General features: G+C 38.7%; 1 protein-coding gene across 1 annotated transcript in view; it reads left to right on the forward strand.

Annotated features, from left to right (window-relative positions):
- Positions 1 to 599: 599 nt before the first annotated feature.
- LOC128067944 (cytochrome P450 2C9-like) overlaps positions 600 to 20,118 on the forward strand; it is a 47,095-nt gene continuing 27,576 nt past the window's right edge. The window contains exons 1-4 of the mRNA XM_052661078.1: positions 600 to 770; positions 4,080 to 4,242; positions 4,399 to 4,548; positions 18,814 to 18,974. Of these exons, the coding sequence (XP_052517038.1) occupies positions 603 to 770; positions 4,080 to 4,242; positions 4,399 to 4,548; positions 18,814 to 18,974 (642 nt within the window). The 5' untranslated portion in view covers positions 600 to 602. The remainder of the gene's footprint in view (positions 771 to 4,079; positions 4,243 to 4,398; positions 4,549 to 18,813; positions 18,975 to 20,118) is intronic.

Genomic DNA, 20,118 nt, shown 5'->3' on the forward strand with positions numbered 1-20,118 from the left:
GATAACTGACTAGGACTTACTGTATAGCACAGGGGTCTACTCAATATTCTATAATTTTCTGTATAGGAAAATAATCTAAAGGATAAAAAGAGTGGATATACATATATGTACAACCTATTCACTTTGCTGTATACTTGAAACTAACATTTGTAAATCAAATATACTACAATAAACTTGTTTAATTTGGTAATAAATAAATAAATAAAAATGGCATAAAATATACTGATTGTCTTCAAGTCATAAATTTGCAACTGATCGTTGACTTGAATCCAGAGTTTTGAGCTGTTTTTTGGCATCAAATTATTTATTTCAATGGTTCTCAATCCTGACTGCACAATGGAAATTTTTTTTTTTTAATTATCAAACATGGATCCCACCCCAGTACAAGTAAATGACAATCTCCAAAGTTATTACTGGACAGAGGGAAAACAAGACTAAAGTACACTTTAATTTTATCTTTTTCAGTGGCCAAAGTCTACTCAGAATAGAGTATAAAGTGGATGTGATTGATTGATATTTTTAGTCCTCAGAGAGACCCATATGAATCAGCAGGGACTTAGATTTCAAGCTCACAGTCGTCTGAGTGAGAAGAGAAGGTGCCAATGGATCTGGCTGTGGTCCTGGTGCTCTGTCTCTCCTGTCTGCTTCTCATCTCGCTCTGGAAACAGAGCTCTGGGAAAGGGAAGCTCCCGCCGGGCCCCACTCCTCTCCCGATTCTTGGAAATATCCTACAGTTAGATGTTAAGAACATCAGCAAATCTTTAACCAATGTAAGTAGCCTTTATGCTCCTCCAGGGCCTTGAAAAGGGTAAGTAAACTAAGTCCAGTTTTTTTGCAGGTCAACTATGTTGTCAAATCTTTTTTTTCCCAATGTAATTAACCTCCAATTAAAATAAATAAATTTATATTTAAGTCCAGTTTTAAAAGTAATATATATTTCTCTGAGCACGTTTTTTTTCTTTTACCTTTTAGTTTGTATTTGTTTATTTATTTTTAAAAATTTTTATTTTTACTTTATTTTACTTTAGTAAAATAGTGCATTGGGTCTTCCTTGCTGTGCACAGCTCTCACTAGTTGTGGCAGATTGGAGCTACTCTCTAGTTATGGTGCACAGGCTTCTCATTGTGGTGGCTTCTCTTGTGGAGCATGGGTTTTAGGGCACATGGACTCAGGAGTTGTGGAAAACAGGCTTAGTTGCCCTTTGGCACAAGGAATCTTTCTGCCCCAGGGATTGAACTTTCATCAGTGGGTGAATTCTTAACCACTGAAACACCAGGGAAGTCCTGGGCACATTGTTAAAACAGATCAGCAAATTATTCCCTGTAACTTCTGATATTCCTGTTGCCTTTTCTGGCCTGTCATTGTCATAAGTAGAGAAAAGAAGTAATGTGTTTTGTGAGCAGAGAAATATTTGTCTTTGCACAAGTAATAGAAACAAAATAATAAAGTGGCAAAAGCTGCATGTGTTACTTCCCTTTTTGTTTCACAGCCTTTCACTATGATTTGGGACTGAAAGTCAATGGTAAGTTTTTTTTTGTGATTAGAGATTTCCTTGCAGAAGTCTTTTACTATATAAGCTGTGTGTTTTGTTCAGATGGCCATGAAAATAGAACTTTTCTGAAGAAGTACATTGTGGTTGGTATTAAGGAAATAGCTCTGCATTCAGCACAAGGATGAGTGAATGAGGGAAAGAAGTCACCAGTCAGGGTCCCACTGGCAGCAGAAGCACTCATTTGGATTTTGCAGGAAGCTCCTGTCTGTACCCGGTAAATAATGCAGGATGGAAGATATTGTTCCTCCATGAGATATGCATGTCCTGACGCTGCCTCTATGATGCTTCCTCCCTGTCTGTCTTAGTGACACCATTGGATCTCAAACTAAGCTGATCGTTAGAGTTATCTGAATTCATTTTTTAAAATATGGAATTCTAGTATTTATCACAGGGCTGCTGCTAAGTCGCTTCAGTCGTGTCCAACTCTGTACGACCCCATAGACAGCAGCCCGCCAGGCTCCCCCGTCCCTGGGATTCTCCAGGCAAGAATACTGGAGTGAGTTGCCATTTCCTTCTCCAATGCATGAGAGTGAAAAGTGAAAGTGAAGTCGATCAGTCGTGTCTGACTCTTAGCGACCCCATGGACTACAGCCTACCAGGTTCCTCCATCCATGGGATTTTCCAGGCAAGAGTACTGGAGTGGGGTGTCATTGCCTTCTCCGCATCACAGGGCTAGGGAATATGAATTCCCATTGGAAGAACCCTGCATGTGATTCTGAAGCAGCCAGCTAGGTGATGGTTTAAAGGTGGACCTCGGGGATTGATGCCTTGCTCCTTAAGGATCAGAAGGTGAATAAGAGTTTCAAATTTAAATCTATGTAGTAGCCATGGGATGCTGGAAAGGAAATGAAATTCCACAACCTGTTTCCTTATTTATTGTTGTTGTTGTTCAGTTGCTCAGTCATGTCTGACTCTTTGCGACCCCGTGGACTGCAGCATGCCAGTCTTCCTTGTCCATCACTATCTGCCAGAGCTTGCTCAAACTCATGTCCATTGAGTCAGTGATGCCATCCAACCATCTTGTCCTCTGTCATCCCCTTCTCCTCCTGCCTGCACTCTTTCCCAGCATCAGGATCTTTTCAAATGAGTCACCTCTTTGCATCAGGTGGCCAAAGCGTTGGAGCTTCATCTTCAGCATCAATCCTTCTAATGAATATTCAGGGTTGATTTCATTTAGGTTTGACTGGTTTGATCTCCTTGCAATCCAAGGGACTCTGAAGAGTCTTCTCCAATGCTACAATTCAAAAGCATCAATTCTTCAACACTCAGCCTTCTTTAGGGTCCAACTCTCACATCCATACATAACTATTGAAAACACCATAGCTTTGACTAGACAGACATCTGTCATCAGAGTAATGTCTCTGCTTTTTAATAGGCAGTCTTGTTTGGTCATAACTTTTCTTTCAAGGAGCGAGCACATTTTAACTTCATTGCTGCAGTCACCATCTGCAGTGATTTTGGAGCCGAAGAAAATAAAATCTGTCACTGTTTCCATTGTTTTCCCATCTATTTGCCATGAAGTGATGGAACCAGATGCCATGATCTTTGTTTTCTGAATGTTGAGCTTTAAGCCAACTTTTTCACTCTCCTCTTTCACTTTCATCAAGAGGCTCTTTAGTTCCTCTTTGCTTTCCGCCATAAAGGTGGTGTCATCTGCATATCTGAGGTTATTGATATTTCTCCTGACAATCTTGATTCCAGCTTGTGCTTCATCAAGCCTGGCATTTCTCATGATATACTCCTTATTTATAAGCCGGGCAAATAAACCTGCTGAAGGTGCTGATATGAGAATTCATTGTAATCTGGGTACCAGTTACTTGGGCCATTGCCTAGCATAACAGATGGAAATGGAAACGGTAACAATTACCATCATCAGTTCAGTTCAGTTCAGTTCAGTCACTCAGTCGTGTCCGACTCTGCAACCCCATGAATCGCAGCACGCCAGGCTTCCCTGTCCATCACCAACTTCCAGAGTTCACTCAGATTCACGTCCATTGAGTCAGTGATGCCATCCAGCCATCTCATCCTCTGTTGTCCCCTTCTCCTCCTGTCCCCAATACCTCCCAGCATCAGAGTCTTTTCCAATGAGTCAACTCTTCCCATGAGGTGGCCAAAATACTGGAGTTTCAGCTTCTGCATCATTCCCTCCAAAGAAATCCCAGGGCTGATCTCCTTCAGAATGGACTGGCTGTATCTCCTTGCAGTTCAAGGGACTCTCAAGAGTCTTCTCCAACACCACAATTCAAAAAGCATCAATTTTTCAGCGCTCAGCTTTCTTCACAGTCCAACTCTCACATCCATACATGACCACTGGAAAAACCATAGCCTTGACAAAGCAGACCTTTGTTGGCAAAGTAATGTCTCTGCTTTTCAATTACCATCATACTTATTTATTAAATTCAGAAATATTTAGGCTGTATGTGGCAGAATGAAAGCATAATAGTAGGATGATAATACATTCTGCCTCAGGCACAATATAGTTTCAAATATTGACTTCTTCTGTTATTATGTTTACCTCCCTTCACAGCTCTCAAAAGTCTATGGCCCTGTGTTCACTGTGTATTTTGGCATGAAGCCCATCGTGGTCTTGCATGGATATGAAGCAGTGAAAGAAGCCCTGATTGATCTGGGAGAAGAGTTTTCTGGAAGAGGAACATTTCCATTGGCTGAAAGAGCTAATGTAACAAATGGTATGTGTTAAGCATTGGCAGTGGGAGTGGGCAGGATGGAAACAGGAATTTGAAGAGCTCTCCAGCAGAGCTTGGCCCATGTTGGGGGCTGCCAAGTGTCAGCTTACTTCTCCTTCCCTAGGACCTCCCTCCTAGTTCTATTTCTCCTCCTGGTAGGAATCCTTTTCAGCAATGGGAAGACATGGAAGGAGATGCGGCGCTTCTCCCTCATGACCCTGAGAAATTTTGGGATGGGGAAGAGGAGCATTGAGGACCGAGTTCAAGAGGAAGCCCACTGCCTGGTGGAGGAGTTGAGAAAAACCAATGGTGAGCAATTCTATGCTCTGATAGCTCTATCTTTAATAGTCTTCTCTCTCTCCAATGATGCCTCTTGGAAGCATTTCAGGATGGGCCACATCTTTCCTATGGGTCATGACTGTCAGCCCTCATGTGGAGGAGAGAGAGTTTGAAGAAGAGAACCAAGTGGGCTTTTGTGTATCTATGCTTGCTGGGTGTGGACTTCTATGATTACACATATGATGCGGTTACAAAAAGTCATTTATTCATAGTGTCTCCTGAACCCTGTTTTAATATCAGAAATCACTAAGAATAGTTTTGAATCATTTCATGATAGAGAGAACAGTGGTTTTCCTGTATCACAAATGTGGTTGTCTGTTTTAGAGCATTTCACCAGGGAATACTTGTTAAGTGGACAGGGTGGGAATGACCTCCTCATGCCCTTATGGAGCATGAAACAAGTGTCATATGTATTTACTTAATTGAACTATATTCTTATATTCAGTCTCACAGACACATCTGAGAGTTATTCCAGGACCCAGGCCTGAAGTTCTGGCCAATAGTTATGTCATCTATGATTTCAGTCCATTAGGAATATCTATCTCAGCGAAGTTCTCCTCAATCATGAGTTCTCTGTAAAGGCATGAGTGCGTGCTAAGTCATTTTGGTCATGTCTGACACTTTGTGACCTTATGGACTGTAGCCCACTAGGCTCCTCTCCCCATAGGATTCTCCTTGCAAGAATACTGGACTGTGTTGCTGTCCCCTCCTCCAGGGGATCTTCCTGACTCAGGGATTGAACCCGTGTCTCCCTCTGAAGTCTTCTGCATTGGCAGGCAGGCTCTTTACCATTAGCTCCACCTGGGAAGCCCTCTCTGTAAAGGCAGCACTATTTAAACATATCAGCATCAATGATTTTTGTTACTCAGTACTCACTATATTTATATTTTGAAAAAATATATGCTAACATGTTCAGCACAATACACCAAACCAAGTGATTAATATGAAATGTTTAACTAGATTTCAATCTAATTAATACCTTTTTACCCTGTCTTCTCGAACTAGAATTTGACTCTGTTTTCAGTTTACCAAACCTTGCTCCATCATTATTGGATTTTGATAACAAATTTATGGTAAATATTTACTTCCCACTACCAGGCACAAAGTGTTTGTCACAATGACTCTGATTTTTCATCTTGTATTACAAATTACACTATTTTTTTCTTCAGGATTAGAGTATTTTTATAGTAAACAACATATAACATGAGATCTAGCCTCTTAACATATTGTGTGCAGGACAGTATTATTAACTATAATCACACAGTGAGAAGTGAAGTCACTCAGTCATGTCCGACTCTTAGCGACCCCATGGAATGTAGCCTACCAGGCTCTTCCATCCGTAGGGTTTTCCAGGCAAGAGTACTGCAGCCTACCAGGCTCCTCTATCCATGGGATTTTCCAGGCAAGAATACTGGAGTGGGTTGCCATTCCCTTCTCCAGGAGATCTTCCTGACCCAGGGATTAAACCCAGGTCTCCCACATTGTAAGCAGATACTTTACCGCCTGAACCACCAGGGAAGTTAATCACACAGTAGGCCTTTAGAACTTTCATCCTTCATGACTGATACTCTCTACCCATCGAACTCTCCATTTCCTTTCCCCGAGGCCCTGCTAACCAGCAATCTACTTTCTATTTCTGTGAGTTTGACTTCTTTGGCTACTTCATTTAAGTGGAATCATGCAACATTGGTCCTTTCATGACTGACTTTTCTATTTAGCAAAATATGCTCATGGGTCGTCCACATTGTAGTATGTGACAAGATTTATTTCATGTTTATGACTGAATAGTACTCCACTGTGTGTATTTACATATTTTCTTTTTTGCTAATTATTGAGGGTATTTAGGTTCTTTCCACCCCATGGCTATATCTATTTGAGATCCCAAATCAGTTCAGTTCTTTTGAATAAAAACTCATAAATGGGGCTTCTGGGTAATATAGTGATTGTATTGAATATTTCTGTTTTTTGAGGAGCTTCCACAGTCAAAATATGAACACAAGGGCTGGCCCAACCACACCATTGGTTATTCATAAGCTGAGACCAGCACAAAACTTAATGATTAGTGATGTTAACATTGTCTTAGATACCTATTGACCAATCTTCTTTATTTTTTTAAATGAACACAAGTTAAAAATATTATATAACTCATTAATGAGGAAATAAGTTACAAGTAGTAACAGAGTGTTCCAACCAGGTTACAGGACAAGGGTGGAAAAGTACAGATTTATTTAGAGTGAAAAAATGTTGATATGAATGTGCAAATGAAGGCAAAACTATCTAGGAAAGTCAACTGAATCTCTACAGAACAGAGTTTGTATGTCTAGAGAGAAGAATTATTTTGTGTCACTATCTATTGTTGAAAATTGAAAAAGTTGCAAAATATCTCCCATAGAATTACAGAAGAGTGAACTACATAGATAGTGCCAAGTTTTCTACTGAACCATACATTTTCCCTACATGGTAGCTGTAACTACACCTACCTCTCCAGGTTTTTAAAAAATCAACTTCCTGAGTGGATGTGGTCTATACTCAATATTTCCCCCCAGGTTCATTGAGATATAATTGATACTGTGTAAGTTTAAAGTATATAATATGTTGATTTTATATACTCATATATTGAAATAGATTACTACCATAGCACTGTCTAGCACCTCCATCAAGTCCCATAATTACCTTTCTTTAGAAAACATATAAAATCTAATTTCTCAGCAATTTTTTGATATGTAATATGGCTATGTTAACTCTATGAATACTGTTGTGCATTAGATTCCCCAGAACTGATTCATTTTCTAACTGGAAATCTGTACTCTTTGAGCAACATCTCCTTATTTCCCCAACCTCCTGCCCCCTAAAAACCATCCTTCTACTCTGTTTCTATGTGTTAGTTTTTTGTTTTTGTTTTTTACATTCCACATATAAGTGATTTCATATAGTATTTATCTTGTCTGTCTTATTTCACTCAGCATAATGTGCCCATGATCCATTCAGTGGTAGCAAATACAAGGATTTACTTCCTCTCATGGATGAATAGTATTCCATTGTGTGTGTATATGTATATATCACTCAAGCGCTGCACTTAAAGTGATGTATATACAGTAGACACTTGAACAATGTGGGTTTGAACTCATTGGTCTACTGATATGTGTATATTTTCCAGTAAGTATTTGCTACAGTACCACATGATTTATGCTTGGTTGGATCCTGGAACATGTAACTGCAGATGTGGAAGGCCAACTGTAAAGTTGTACATGGACTTTCAACTGTGGCCACGTGGGATGGGGGTCAGTGCTCCATTCCCATGTTGTTCAAGGTTCAACTCTTTGTGTGTATATTTATTTTTTCTTTATCCATTCAACAGTTGATGGAGACTTAGTTTGTCTCCACATCTTAGATATTGTAAATAATGCTGCAATAAACATGAAGTATAGAAACCTCTATGATATTCTGTTTTCATTTCATTCAGAAGTAGCAATGCTGGATCATATGGTAGTTTTATTTTTAATATATGGAAGAACTTCCACACTTTTACATAGTAACTGTAGAAGTTTACATTCACTCCAATAGTGTCATGGTAATGTTGAGAACCTTTTATGCACTTGTTGGCCATTTGCATGTCTTTTGGCAGATGTCTGTTCAGTTCCTCTGCCCACTTTTAACCAGGTTGCTTTTCTTTTTATTGCATTGTATGAGTTCTGTACATATTTTGGATATTAACCCCTTATAAGAAATATGGTTTGCAAATATTTTCTCACATTTTGTAGGTTTCCTTTCATACTTATTTTGCTGTGCAGAAAAGCTTTTTACTTTGATGTAGTCCCATTAGTTTACTTTTTATTTTATTGCTTGTGCTTTTGGTGTCACATTTGAAAAATCACATTCCCAAAACCGTTCTCAAGGAGTGTTTTCTCTAAGTTTAATTCTAGTAGTTTTATGCTTTCAGGTCTTCCATTGAAGTCTTTAATCCACTTAAAGTTAACTTTTATGAGTGGTAAAGATAGGGGTCTTGTTTCATTCTTTTGCATGTGAATTTGTAGTTTTCCGAACACTAATTATTGAAAAGACTATCCTTCTCCACTGAGTATTCTTGGCTCCCTTGTCAAATATTAGTTGATAATATATGTATGGGTTTATTGCTGGGCTCTGTATTCTGTTGCATTGGTTTATGTGTTTGTTTTTACGCTAGTACAATATTCTTTTGATATCTTAGCTTTGTATTATGATTTGAAATCAGAAATTTTAATGTGTTCAGCATTTTCCATTTTTCTTGGAACTTCTTTGGGTATTTGGGGTCTTTTTCTAATTCCATGTGGATTTTTAGAATGATTTTTTTGTATTTCTGTAAGAAATGCCATTAGAATTTGATGAAATTACAATGCATCTACAGACTGCTTTGGATATTATGGAGATAATAGTAGAATTAATACTTCTGATTCATGGACACTAAATAGCTATTCATGCCTTATTTAATTATTTTCATCAGTGTCTTTGAGAGATCAGTATAAACACTTTTATTTCATTGGTTAAATTTATTCTTAAGCATTTTATCATTTTATTGTGAGAAAAATGGGATTGTTTTCTTTATTTCTTTTTCAGACAGTTTGTTTTTAAAGTACAGAAATGCAAATCATTTTTTAATGTTGACTTCATATCCTGCAACTTTACTGATTTCACTGATTAGTTCTAACAGTTTTTAGTAGGGTCTTCAGGGTTTTCCATATATAAGATCATAGCATGGGCAAGAAGACTTTTTTACTTCTTCCTTTTCCTTTATGTGTGTATGCATGCTCAGTCGTGTCTAACTCTACAACCCTAGGGTCTGTAGCCCATCAGTCTTTTCTGTCCATGGAATTTTCCAAGCAAGAATATTGGAGTGGGTTGCCACTGAGAGACTGCTGGGGCTAGGATTCCAGTACTATATTGAATAGGAATGGTAAGAGTGGGCATTCTTATTGTTCTTGATCCTAGAGGAAAAGCTTTTGATCTGTCACCTCTGAGTACAGTGTTAGCTGTGGGGTTGTCATAGATCACTTTCAGTTGCAATGTCTCATTTTTTATGTTGACTTCATATCCTGCAACTTCACTGAATTCACTGATTAGTTCTAAGCTTTTAGTAGGGTCTTTAGGGCTTTCCATACATATGTGCAAGCAGACAGTTTTTACTTCTTCCTTTTCCTTTGGACACATTTTATTTCTTTTTGCTGAGAGATGCCTGTAGTATGAACCCCCAGTACTATGTTGAATAGGAGTGGTAAGAGGGGGCAATCTTATATTTTTCCTGATCCTAGAGGAGAAGCTTTCAGACTGTCACCTTTGAGTATGATGTTAACTGTAGGTTTGTCATATATCACTTTATTATGTTGAGTAATATAGAAGTGTTTTTATCAAAAAGAATTTCTAATTTTGTCAAATGCTTTTTCTACATCTATTGTGTTGATTTTTGCTTTTCATTTTAATAATGTGGTATATTGCATTGATAAATTAGCATATGTTCAAAAGAGTTTGAGAAGGATTGGCAATGTTTCTAATCCTTAAATGTTTGTGGAATTCACCAGTGAAACCATCTGGTTCTAGGCTTTTTTTGTTGTTGGGTTTTGATTACTGATTTGACAACCTTACCATTTTTGGTTTGTGAGATTTTCTGTTTCTTCATGATTCAGTCCTAACAACTTGTCTATCCATTTCTGCTATGCTATACAATTTGTTGACATCATAGTAGTTGCTTCAACATTTTTTGTATTTCTGTGGTATGAGTTGTAATGTTTCATCTTCTCTTCTGATTGTTTTTCATTTGAATTTTCTCTTTTTTAATTAAAAAATTTTAAATAGCATTTGTTATTTTGAGTGAGACTTTCTGGTACACCTTTTCATCCATTTATTTATTTGTTGTGTTTTGGCTGCGTGGCATGTGGGATCTTTGTTCCCTGACCAGGGATCAAACACATGCCGCCTGTATTGGAAGTACAGTCCCAACCATTGGACTGCCACGGAAGTCCCTGCCTTCTCTCTCTCTCTCTCTCTCTTTTTTAGATAATCTAGGTAAAGGTTTGTCAGTTTATCTTTGAATTTCTATGCTAGAGGTAATGGTGGTTTATGCACCACCTCTACATTACTGTATTATTCTGGATTCATCTATATATTTACCTATATCAGTAAGCTTTATACTTTTGTGCTTTTGTGTTGCTGTTCTGTGCCCCATTGTTTCAACTTTAATGACACATTTTAGCATTTCTTGTAAGACATGTCTAGTGGTGATGAACACCTTCAGCTTCTATTTGTCCTTTTTTGGAGAATTGTTTTGCCAGATATGGTAAGAGTTTTCTTGGTTGACAATTTTTTTTCTTTTTGCTTTAACATCCCACTCATTTCTGGCCTCCAACATCTCTGCTTAGAAACCTGTTGTTAGTTGTATGATGCTTCTGTTGTAAGAGACAAATCACTATTTCCTTGCTGCTATCACACTTCTCTCTTTATCTTTGACTTTTGACAATTTGATTACAATGTCTTTCAATGTGGATTCTTTTGTTCATCCTAGTTAGAGTGTGTTGGCCTTCTAGAATCCGAGTGTCAGTTTTTCCCCTGATATGGAAAGTTTTTGCTACTATTTCTTCAAATAAGCTTTCTATCCCTTTCTGTCTCTCTTCCCCATAATATGCATATTGATATAATTATTGGTGTTCCTTAGGATTTCTTCATTCTTTTTCATATTTTTCCCTTTTGATCTTCTGATTAAATAATATTAGCATGGGCTTAGTTACTCTGAGCCATATGGGATCTTAGTTTCCCAGCTGGGAATGGAACCCATGTCTCCTGCATGTGAAGGCGGATTCTTAACCATTGGACTTCCAAGGATGTCCATGTTTGATTCTTTTTTGTGTTTTGTCTCTTTGTGGACAGTCTCATTTTGTTCATGAATCATCCTCTTGAACTGATGAAGCATCTTTATCACATTTTTAAAAATTATTTGTTCATATAAGTAATATCTCCATTTCTTTAGGGTCAGTTTCTAGAGATTTATTTTCTACCTTTGAGCCATGTTTCCTGCTTCTTTTTGTGTTTTGTGACTTCATGTTAAAATCCAGGATTTTGAAAAAAAAAATGCCAACCTTCCCACTCTTTCTTTTTTCCTAAATGGGTAGTTCACAGCTCATTCTGCCTTCTTTTTTAATTATTTAAATTTAATTAATTTATTTTAAATTGGAGGATAATTGCTTTACATTACTGTGGCCCAGTCTTTATATGAGGCAAAATTCTCACAAGGTATCTTGGCTAGGCATTCTGGGGGCCTCTGAAATCTTTTTCTTTTGAAAATGAAGATGCAGCTTCTCTGGCTTTGAATGTAGAATTTCACAATTAGTGAAGCTTGCCAAATTCATTTCAGGTAATCTCTTGTTCCCTTTGTTTTCTGTCTGCAGCAAGTTCCCCCTTAGTACCCTGAATCAGATGAGACAGATACCATTCCTTTGGGTAGCCCTGCAAAAAGCCAGAGCACCAGGTGCAAGCTCTACTCCTCTCCCATCCCCTTCAAGAAGAATCCTGAAGTGGTTCACCATCTCTAGATTGTGTCAAGCCATGCTGGCCACAGCAAACCACTATCCTCACTTTCCAGAACAAAGCTAGTAGAGGTGATGGAATACCAGTTGAGCTGTTTCAAATCCTGAAAAATGAGGCTGTGAAAGTGGTGCACTCAATATGCCAGCAAATTTGGAAAACTCAGCGGTGGCCACAGGACTGGAAAAGGTCAGTTTTCATTCCAATCCCAAAGAAAGGAAATGCCAAAGAATGCTCAAACTACCCCACAATTTCACTCATCTCACATGCTAGTAAAGTAATGCTCAAAATTCTCCAAGCCAGGCTTCAGCAATACGTGAACCGTGAACTCCCTGATGTTCAAGCTGGTTTTAGAAAAGGCAGAGGAACCAGAGATCAAATTGCCAACATCTGCTGGATCATTGAAAAAGCAAGAGAGTTCCAAAAAAAGATCTATTTCTGCTTTATTGACTATGCCAAAGCCTTTGACTGTGTGGATCACAACAAACTGGAAAATTCTGAAAGAGATGGGAATACCAGACCACCTGACCTGCCTCTTGAGAAACCCATATGCAGGTCAGGAAGCAACAGTTAGAACTGGACATGGAACAACAGACTGGTTCCAAATAGGAAAAGGAATACGTCAAGGATGTATATTGTCACCCTGCTTATTTAACTTCTATACAGAGTACATCATGAGAAACGCTGGACTGGAAGAAACACAAGCTGGAATCAAGATTGCCGGGAGAAATATCAAGAACCTCAGATATGCAGATGACACCACCCTTATGGCAGAAAGTGAAGAGGAACTCAAAAGCCTCTGGATGAAAGTGAAAGAGGAGAGTGAAAAAGTTGGCTTAAAGCTCAACATTCAGAAAACAAAGATCATGGCATCCGGTCCCATCACTTCATGGCAAATAGATGGGGAAACAGTGGAAACAGTGTCAGATTTTATTTTTGGGGGGGGGGGGGCTCCAAAACCACTACAGATGGTGACTACAGCCATGAAATTAAAAGACGCTTACTCCTTGGAAGAAAAGTTATGACCAACCTAGATAGCATATTCAAAAGCAGAGACATTACTTTGCCAACAAAGGTCCGTCTAGTCAAGGCTATGGTTTTTCCTGTGGTCATGTATGGATGTGAGTGTTGGACTGTGAAGAAGGCTGAGCACCGAAGAATTGATGCTTTTGAACTGAGGTGTTGGAGAAGACTCTTGAGAGTCCCTTGGACTGCAAGGAAATCCACCAGTCCATCCTAAAGGAGATCAGCCCTGGGATATCTTTGGAAGGAATGATGCTAATGCTGAAACTCCAGTACTTTGACCACCTCATGCGAAGAGTTGACTCATTGGAAAAGTTTCTGATGCTGGGAGGGATTGGGGGCAGGAGGAGAAGGGGATGACAGAGGATGAGATGGCTGGATGGCATCACTGACTCGATGGACGTGAGTCTGAGTGAACTCCAGGAGTTGGTGATGGAGAGGGATGCCTGGCATGCTGTGATTCATGGGGTCGGAAACAGTCGGACACGATGGAGAAACTGAACTGAACTGAACTGAACAGATCCTCACTTTCCTTTATTCTCACTGGTCCCAGACATCCATCTATACTAGTTCTGAGAGTACCCCAAGTTAGTTAAGACAGAAACCATTTCCTAAATAAGCCCCTGAAAAGTCAGTTCATTGGATACATGCTTCATCCTTCTCTTTCTTGCAATGGAGCCATCACCACCTTGGCCATTCTCTTCCAGCATTGAGTTGTGCCAGGTTGGGGGAGTTGCTAATACAGGAAAAATGAAATTGCACTTCTATAAGTTTTAATATGGCTGTTCCTAGCTGTGTACTCATCTAAGGTACTGCAACACTTAACTGGATTCTGAAAACCTCATGAAAATTTTTACTGCGTTTATCATTTCTAAATCAGTGTTTCTATGGGAGAACAACGGCTAGGTCACCGTCTTCCTGATGTCACTCTGTCAGTATATTTTTTATTCAAGTAATTATTAATCTATAGAGATGAACATTTTATCTCTCCACATAATGAATTTTCATTGATTATTTCATTGCAGCAATTTTGTTTTATAGATCTCCTACCAAAAAAGAAAACTTTTCCTCTAATGTGATTTCTTTACTGGAAATATGATAATTTAGATTTAAATGATGCATTTAAAACTGATTGAAATATACTATTCTGTTGCTAGCTACACAGAACAATATCCCAGATGTTCACATAGGGCAACTCTGACCAAATAATTAATTTTTGATCTGAAAGGAAATGATTAATATTTAATTCCTAAGGAGACAATTTAAAAAATTTTTTCATAATTTACCTTTTCTGCTTCACTTACCTCAGATTTATGTTTGAAATAGAAATTTTACATTTTATTCATATTTTTCTATGATCCAGCATATGTTGGCAATTTGATCTCTGGTTCCTCTGCTTTTTCTACATCCAACTTGTTGATCTGGAAGTTCTCGGTTCATGTACTGCTGAAGCCTAGCTTAAAGGATTTTTTTGACGACAGAAAAGGCAAGGGAATTCTAAAAAATTCATCTGCTTCTGCTTAATTGACTCTGCTTACGTTTTTAACTGTGTATTGTTGTTTAGTCCCTTGGTTGTGTCCGACTCTTTGCGACCCCATGGACAGCAGCATGCCAGGCTTCCTTGTCCTTCACCATCACCTGGAGCTTGCTCAAATTTATGTTCATTGAGTCAGTGATGCCATCCACCCATCTCGTCCTCTGTCATGCCCCTCTCCTCCTGCCTTCAATCTTTCCAAGCATCAGGGTCTTTTCAAATGGGTCAGCTCTTGGCATCAGGTGACCAAAGCATTGGAGCTTCAGCTTCAGCATCAGTCCTTCCAAAGAATATTCAGGGTTGATTTCCTTTACATTGACTGATTTGGTTTCCTTGTAGTCCAAGGAACTCCCCCACAGTCTTCTTCAACAACACAGTTCAAAAGCATCAACTCTTCCACATTCAGCCTTCTTTATGGTCCAACTCTCACATCCATACATTACTACTGGAAAAACCACAGCTTAGACAAGATGGAATTTTGTTGAAAAGTAATGTCTCTGTTTGTTACTATGCTATCTAGGTTTGTCAAAGCTTTTCTTCCAAGGAGCACGCGTCTTTTAATTTCATGGCTTCAGGCACCATCTGCAGTGATTTTGGAGCCCCCCAAATAAAGTTTGTCACTGTTTCCATTGTTCCCCATTTATTTGTCATGAAGTGATGGGACCAGGTAGTATGATCTTTGTTTTTTTAATGTTGAGTTTTAAGCCAACTTTTTCACTCTGCTCTTTCACCTTCATCAAGAGACTCTAGTTCTTCTTCACTTTCTGCCATAAGGGTTGTGTCTTCTGCATATCTGAGGTTATTGATGTTTTTCCCAGCAGTCTTGATTCCAGCTTGTGCTTCATCCAGCCCAGCATTTCCCATGATGTACTCCGCATAGAAGTTAAATAGGCAGGGTGACAATAGACAGCCTTGTCATACTTATTTCCCAATTTTGAAAAGTCCATTGTTCTATGTCCAGTTCTAACTGTTGCTTCTTGACCTGCATACAGGTTTCTTAGGAAGCAGGTGAGATGGTCTGGTATTCCCATCTTTTTCAGAATTTTCAAGTTTGTTGTGATCCACACAGTCAAAGGCTTTTAGTGTAGTCAATGAAGCAGAAGTAGATGTTTTTCTGGAATTCTCTTGCTTTTTCTAAGATCCAACGGATGCTGGAAGTTTGGCCTCTTGTTCCTCTGCCTTTTCTAAATCCAACTTGAACATCTGGAAGTTCTTGGTTCACATACTGTTGAAGCCTTGCTTGGAGAATTTTGAGTATTATTTTGCTAGCATGTGAAATGAGTGAAATTGTACAGTAGTTTGAATATTCTTTGGCATTGCCTTTCTTTGGGATTGGAGTGAAAACTGACCTTTTCCAGTCCTGTGGCCACTGCTGAGTTGTCCAAATTCGCTGGTATATCGAGTGCAGCACTTTAACAGCATCATTTTTAAGGATTTGAAATAGCTCAGCTGGAAGTCCATCACCTCCAGTATCTTTTTCACATAATGTTTCCTAAGGCCCACTTTACTTCACACTCCAAGATGTCTGGCTCACGGTGAGTGACCATACCATCGTAGTTATCTGGGTCATTAAGATCTTTTTTGTATAGTTATTCTGTGTATTCTTGCTACCTCTCATAATATCTTATGGCTCATGCCATTTCTGTCCTTTATTTTGACCATCTTTGCATGAAGTGTTCCCTTGCTATCTCTAATTTTCCTGAAGAGATCTCTAGTCTTCCCCATTCTATTGTTTTCCTCTATTTCTTAGCATTGATCACTTAGGAAGACTTTCTTATTTCTCCTCCCTATTCTTTGGAACTCTTATCCAGGTGGGTAAAATTTTCCTTTTCTCCATTGACTGTGTGGCTCACAACAAACTGTGGAATATTCTTAAGGAGATGGGAATATCAGATCACCTAATATGGATTGACTGGTTTCATCTCCTTGCTGTCCAAGGGACTCTCAAGAGTCTTCTCCAGCACCACAGTTCCAAAGCATCAGCTCTTCAGCTCTCAGCCTTCTTTATTGTCCAACTCACACATCTATGCATGACTACTTTAAAAACCATAGCTTTGACTATATGGACCTGTGTGGGCAAAGTGATGTCTCTGCTTTTTATTTTTTATTATTTTTTAAATATAAATTTATTTATTTTAATTATAGGTTAATTACTTTACGATATTGTATTGGTTTTGCTGTACATCAACATGAATCTGCCACAGGTATACACGTGTTCCCCATCCTGAATCCCCCTCCCAACTCCCTCCCCGTACCCATCCCTCTGGGTCGTCTCAGTGCACCAGCCCCAAGCATCCAGTATCATGCATCGAACCTGGACTGGCAATTCGTTTCATATATGACATTATACATGTTTCAATGCCATTCTCCCAAATCATCCCACACTCTCCCTCTCCCACAGAGTCCAAAAAACTGTTCTATACATCTGTGTCTCTTTTGGTGTCTCGCATCACTCATTATCAGAGAAATGCAAATCAAAACCACAATGAGGTACCATTTCACACCAGTCAGAATGGCTGAAATCCAAAAGTCTACAAGCAATAAATACTAGAGAGGGTATGGAGGAAAAGGAACCCTCTTACACTGTTGGTGGGAATGCAAACTGTCTCTGCTTTTTAAAACACTGTCTCACTTTGACATAGCTATTCTGCCAAGGAGCTAGCATATTTTAATTTTGTGGCTGCAGTCTCTGATTTTGGAGCTAAAGAGCATGAAATCTGACACTGTGCCCACTTTGTGCCAGTCTATTTGCCATGAAGAGATAGGATCAGATGCCATGATCTTAGTTTTTTGAATATTGAGTTTTAAGCCAGGTTTTTTCACTCTCCTCTTTCACCTTCGTCAAGAAGCTCTTTAGTTCTTCTTCACTTTCTGTCATTAAGTGATATCATCAATACTGAATATGATTTGGAAGGACTGATGCTGAAGCTGAAGCTCCAATACTTTGGCCAACACAATGCAAAGAGTTGACTTATTGGAAAAGACCCTGATGGTGGGGGAAATTGAAGGCAAGGGGTGACAGAGGAGGAGATGATTGAATGATATCACTGACTCAATGGACATGAGCTTGAGCAAAGTCAGGGAGATTGTGATGGACAGAGAAGCCTGGCATGCTGCAGTTTGTGAGGTCACAGAGAGACAGACATGACTTAGTGACTGAACAATAACAACAATTTATATTTTAGGCAAGAAACCCATTTTATAAAAAGTTATTTTTCTTGTTCTCATTTATTTTATTTTATTTGTTTTTAATTGGAGGATTTTTGCTTTACAATGTTGTGGTGGCCAACATTGTTCATTTGTATTAGTTTTTTTCTCATACAGCATGGATGCTTGCTGCTTTTTAAATTAACCTCCAATTTATTTTTTAAAAAGACAAAAAAAAATCTGTTCCTTTAAATACGTGAAATCACCTACAGTCTCTGTTTAACTTCCATGTTGATTCTAGAGATGATTCTTTCAACTATTCATTACATAAAGCATTTTGAGGTTCTCAACTATTCTCTTGTTTTCTTTATCAGTGCTTTATTTTCTACAGGCTTTGCAAACAGATAATATTCAGTGCTGATAAATTTAGGTTATTAAATGATATAAAAATAGTCTTTTAAACTGTTTTCTTTCTTTTTTTTTCCCCCCCTTCAACTTAACAGGCGCCTTAGATGAAAAGAGTACATGTTAAAGCAGTGGATTTTAATTGACTTTTTTTTTCCCAAAAACCATATTTACATAGGTGAATGTAGGTGAAATGACCTACTCAGGTTAAGGTAAAAGTGATATGTTGATTTTATGCATGTGGAATACTTTGCTATTGAGGCAATTAGCTGGTAAAATATTGCTTTGTGAAAATGATAGTCACTCGGTTGTGTCCGACTCTTTGCAACCCCATGGACTATCCATGGAATTCTCCAGGCCAGAATACTGGAGTGGGTAGCCTTTTCCTTCTCCAAGGGATCTTCCCAACCCAGGGATCGAACCCAGGTCTCCTGCACTGCAGGCAGATTCTTCACCAGCTGAGCCACAAGGAAGCCCAAAATATTGCTTTAGAGTTTCTAAAATTACCTTTACCTGTTATCTTAAATACAAATGTCTCGTGTATGTTTTAATGATGTGTTCAAATTGTTATTCTTTAGGGTTGCCCTGTGACCCCACTTTCATCTTGGGCTGTGCTCCCTGCAATGTGATCTGCTCCATTATTTTCCAGAACCGTTTTGATTATAAAGATCCGATTTTTCTAGATCTAATAGAAAAATTGAATGAAATCCTCAAGATTCTGAGCTCTCCATGGGTTCAGGTGAGGCCCAGGTCCTTTCTTCTCTGGGAATCATTTCTGCTCTTTTCTCCATAAGGTCCAGCTACACCAAGCTGTGAGGTTAATGTGTGAACAGCACAGTCTTGCCCAGAGATTAGCATCATCAAGTGCTCATCTGGGGACGATGGTGGAGCCCTTTAATGATAGACAGGAAAATTTGTGCCCAGAATACAGAATTGTAATTCAGTCCTATTGACACTGTTCAGTGGTTTCCCCACCAATTTTCAAAGCCATTTTCCATAAACTATTTTGGTAGCTTCCTCAGAGCATGCCTACAGCAGTAGAAGGACATCCATGTCTTTCTGGAAAGCCTTCCATTGCCCACAAACCTTGTCACCCAGTCACCACTTAAGGGCTTCTTTGGCACGTTAAGTTGGCAGAAATATCTGTGTTTGGAAAGGAAAAGAATGTCTCCTTCAATGGGGGAGAGTACTGCCAGGGGACACTGACTAGGATAGGAGTGTTTGGTGCTTCAATTGGCATCTTAACAGACAAGATAATTGCTTTGGGGATGCCAAAGGTGATTGGGGTTGTTTGGTGTAGGAACCACAAACCAACATCACAGGTGTACCTTTGCTGAGCTGACATATTCTGCCCTCTACCTAAAAGACAATGATGTGACCTTGCAGAGGTCACTTAATTGCTCTGGGGGCCAGTGACTTTATCACACTGAGTTAAGTTTCATGGTTTTTAGTATTCTTTCAGTCCTCAAATATGATCTTATGTTTGAGTCTATGAGACAACAGTAGAAACATCTGGGACCAGCTCTGTACTGTATATCAGATTGTCCAAACTCTCTTAACTACTGTTGTTTGTCATCTACAAAATGTGAGTCATAGTATTTCATGCCATCCCATATTTCATGGTAGAAGGGAAGATTGATAAAAGAAAATGAGATAATTTTTATAACAGTGCTTTTATACTATACATATAATATATAATTATAGGAAATGATTATCATATTTGATACCTGGTCAGAATGTTCTCCCTCATAGATATCTATCAGTATAGCAAATTATGTACCTGTAAGGTAAGAATTTCCCTCAATACAGAGGCCATATTATATTAATACTTATAATATCATTTCTGACAAGGTTTTGGCATATGGTATAGAAGTATTATTAAA

Source organism: Budorcas taxicolor, chromosome 23 (assembly GCF_023091745.1).
Source record: "Budorcas taxicolor isolate Tak-1 chromosome 23, Takin1.1, whole genome shotgun sequence".
Taxonomy (NCBI): domain Eukaryota; kingdom Metazoa; phylum Chordata; class Mammalia; order Artiodactyla; family Bovidae; genus Budorcas; species Budorcas taxicolor.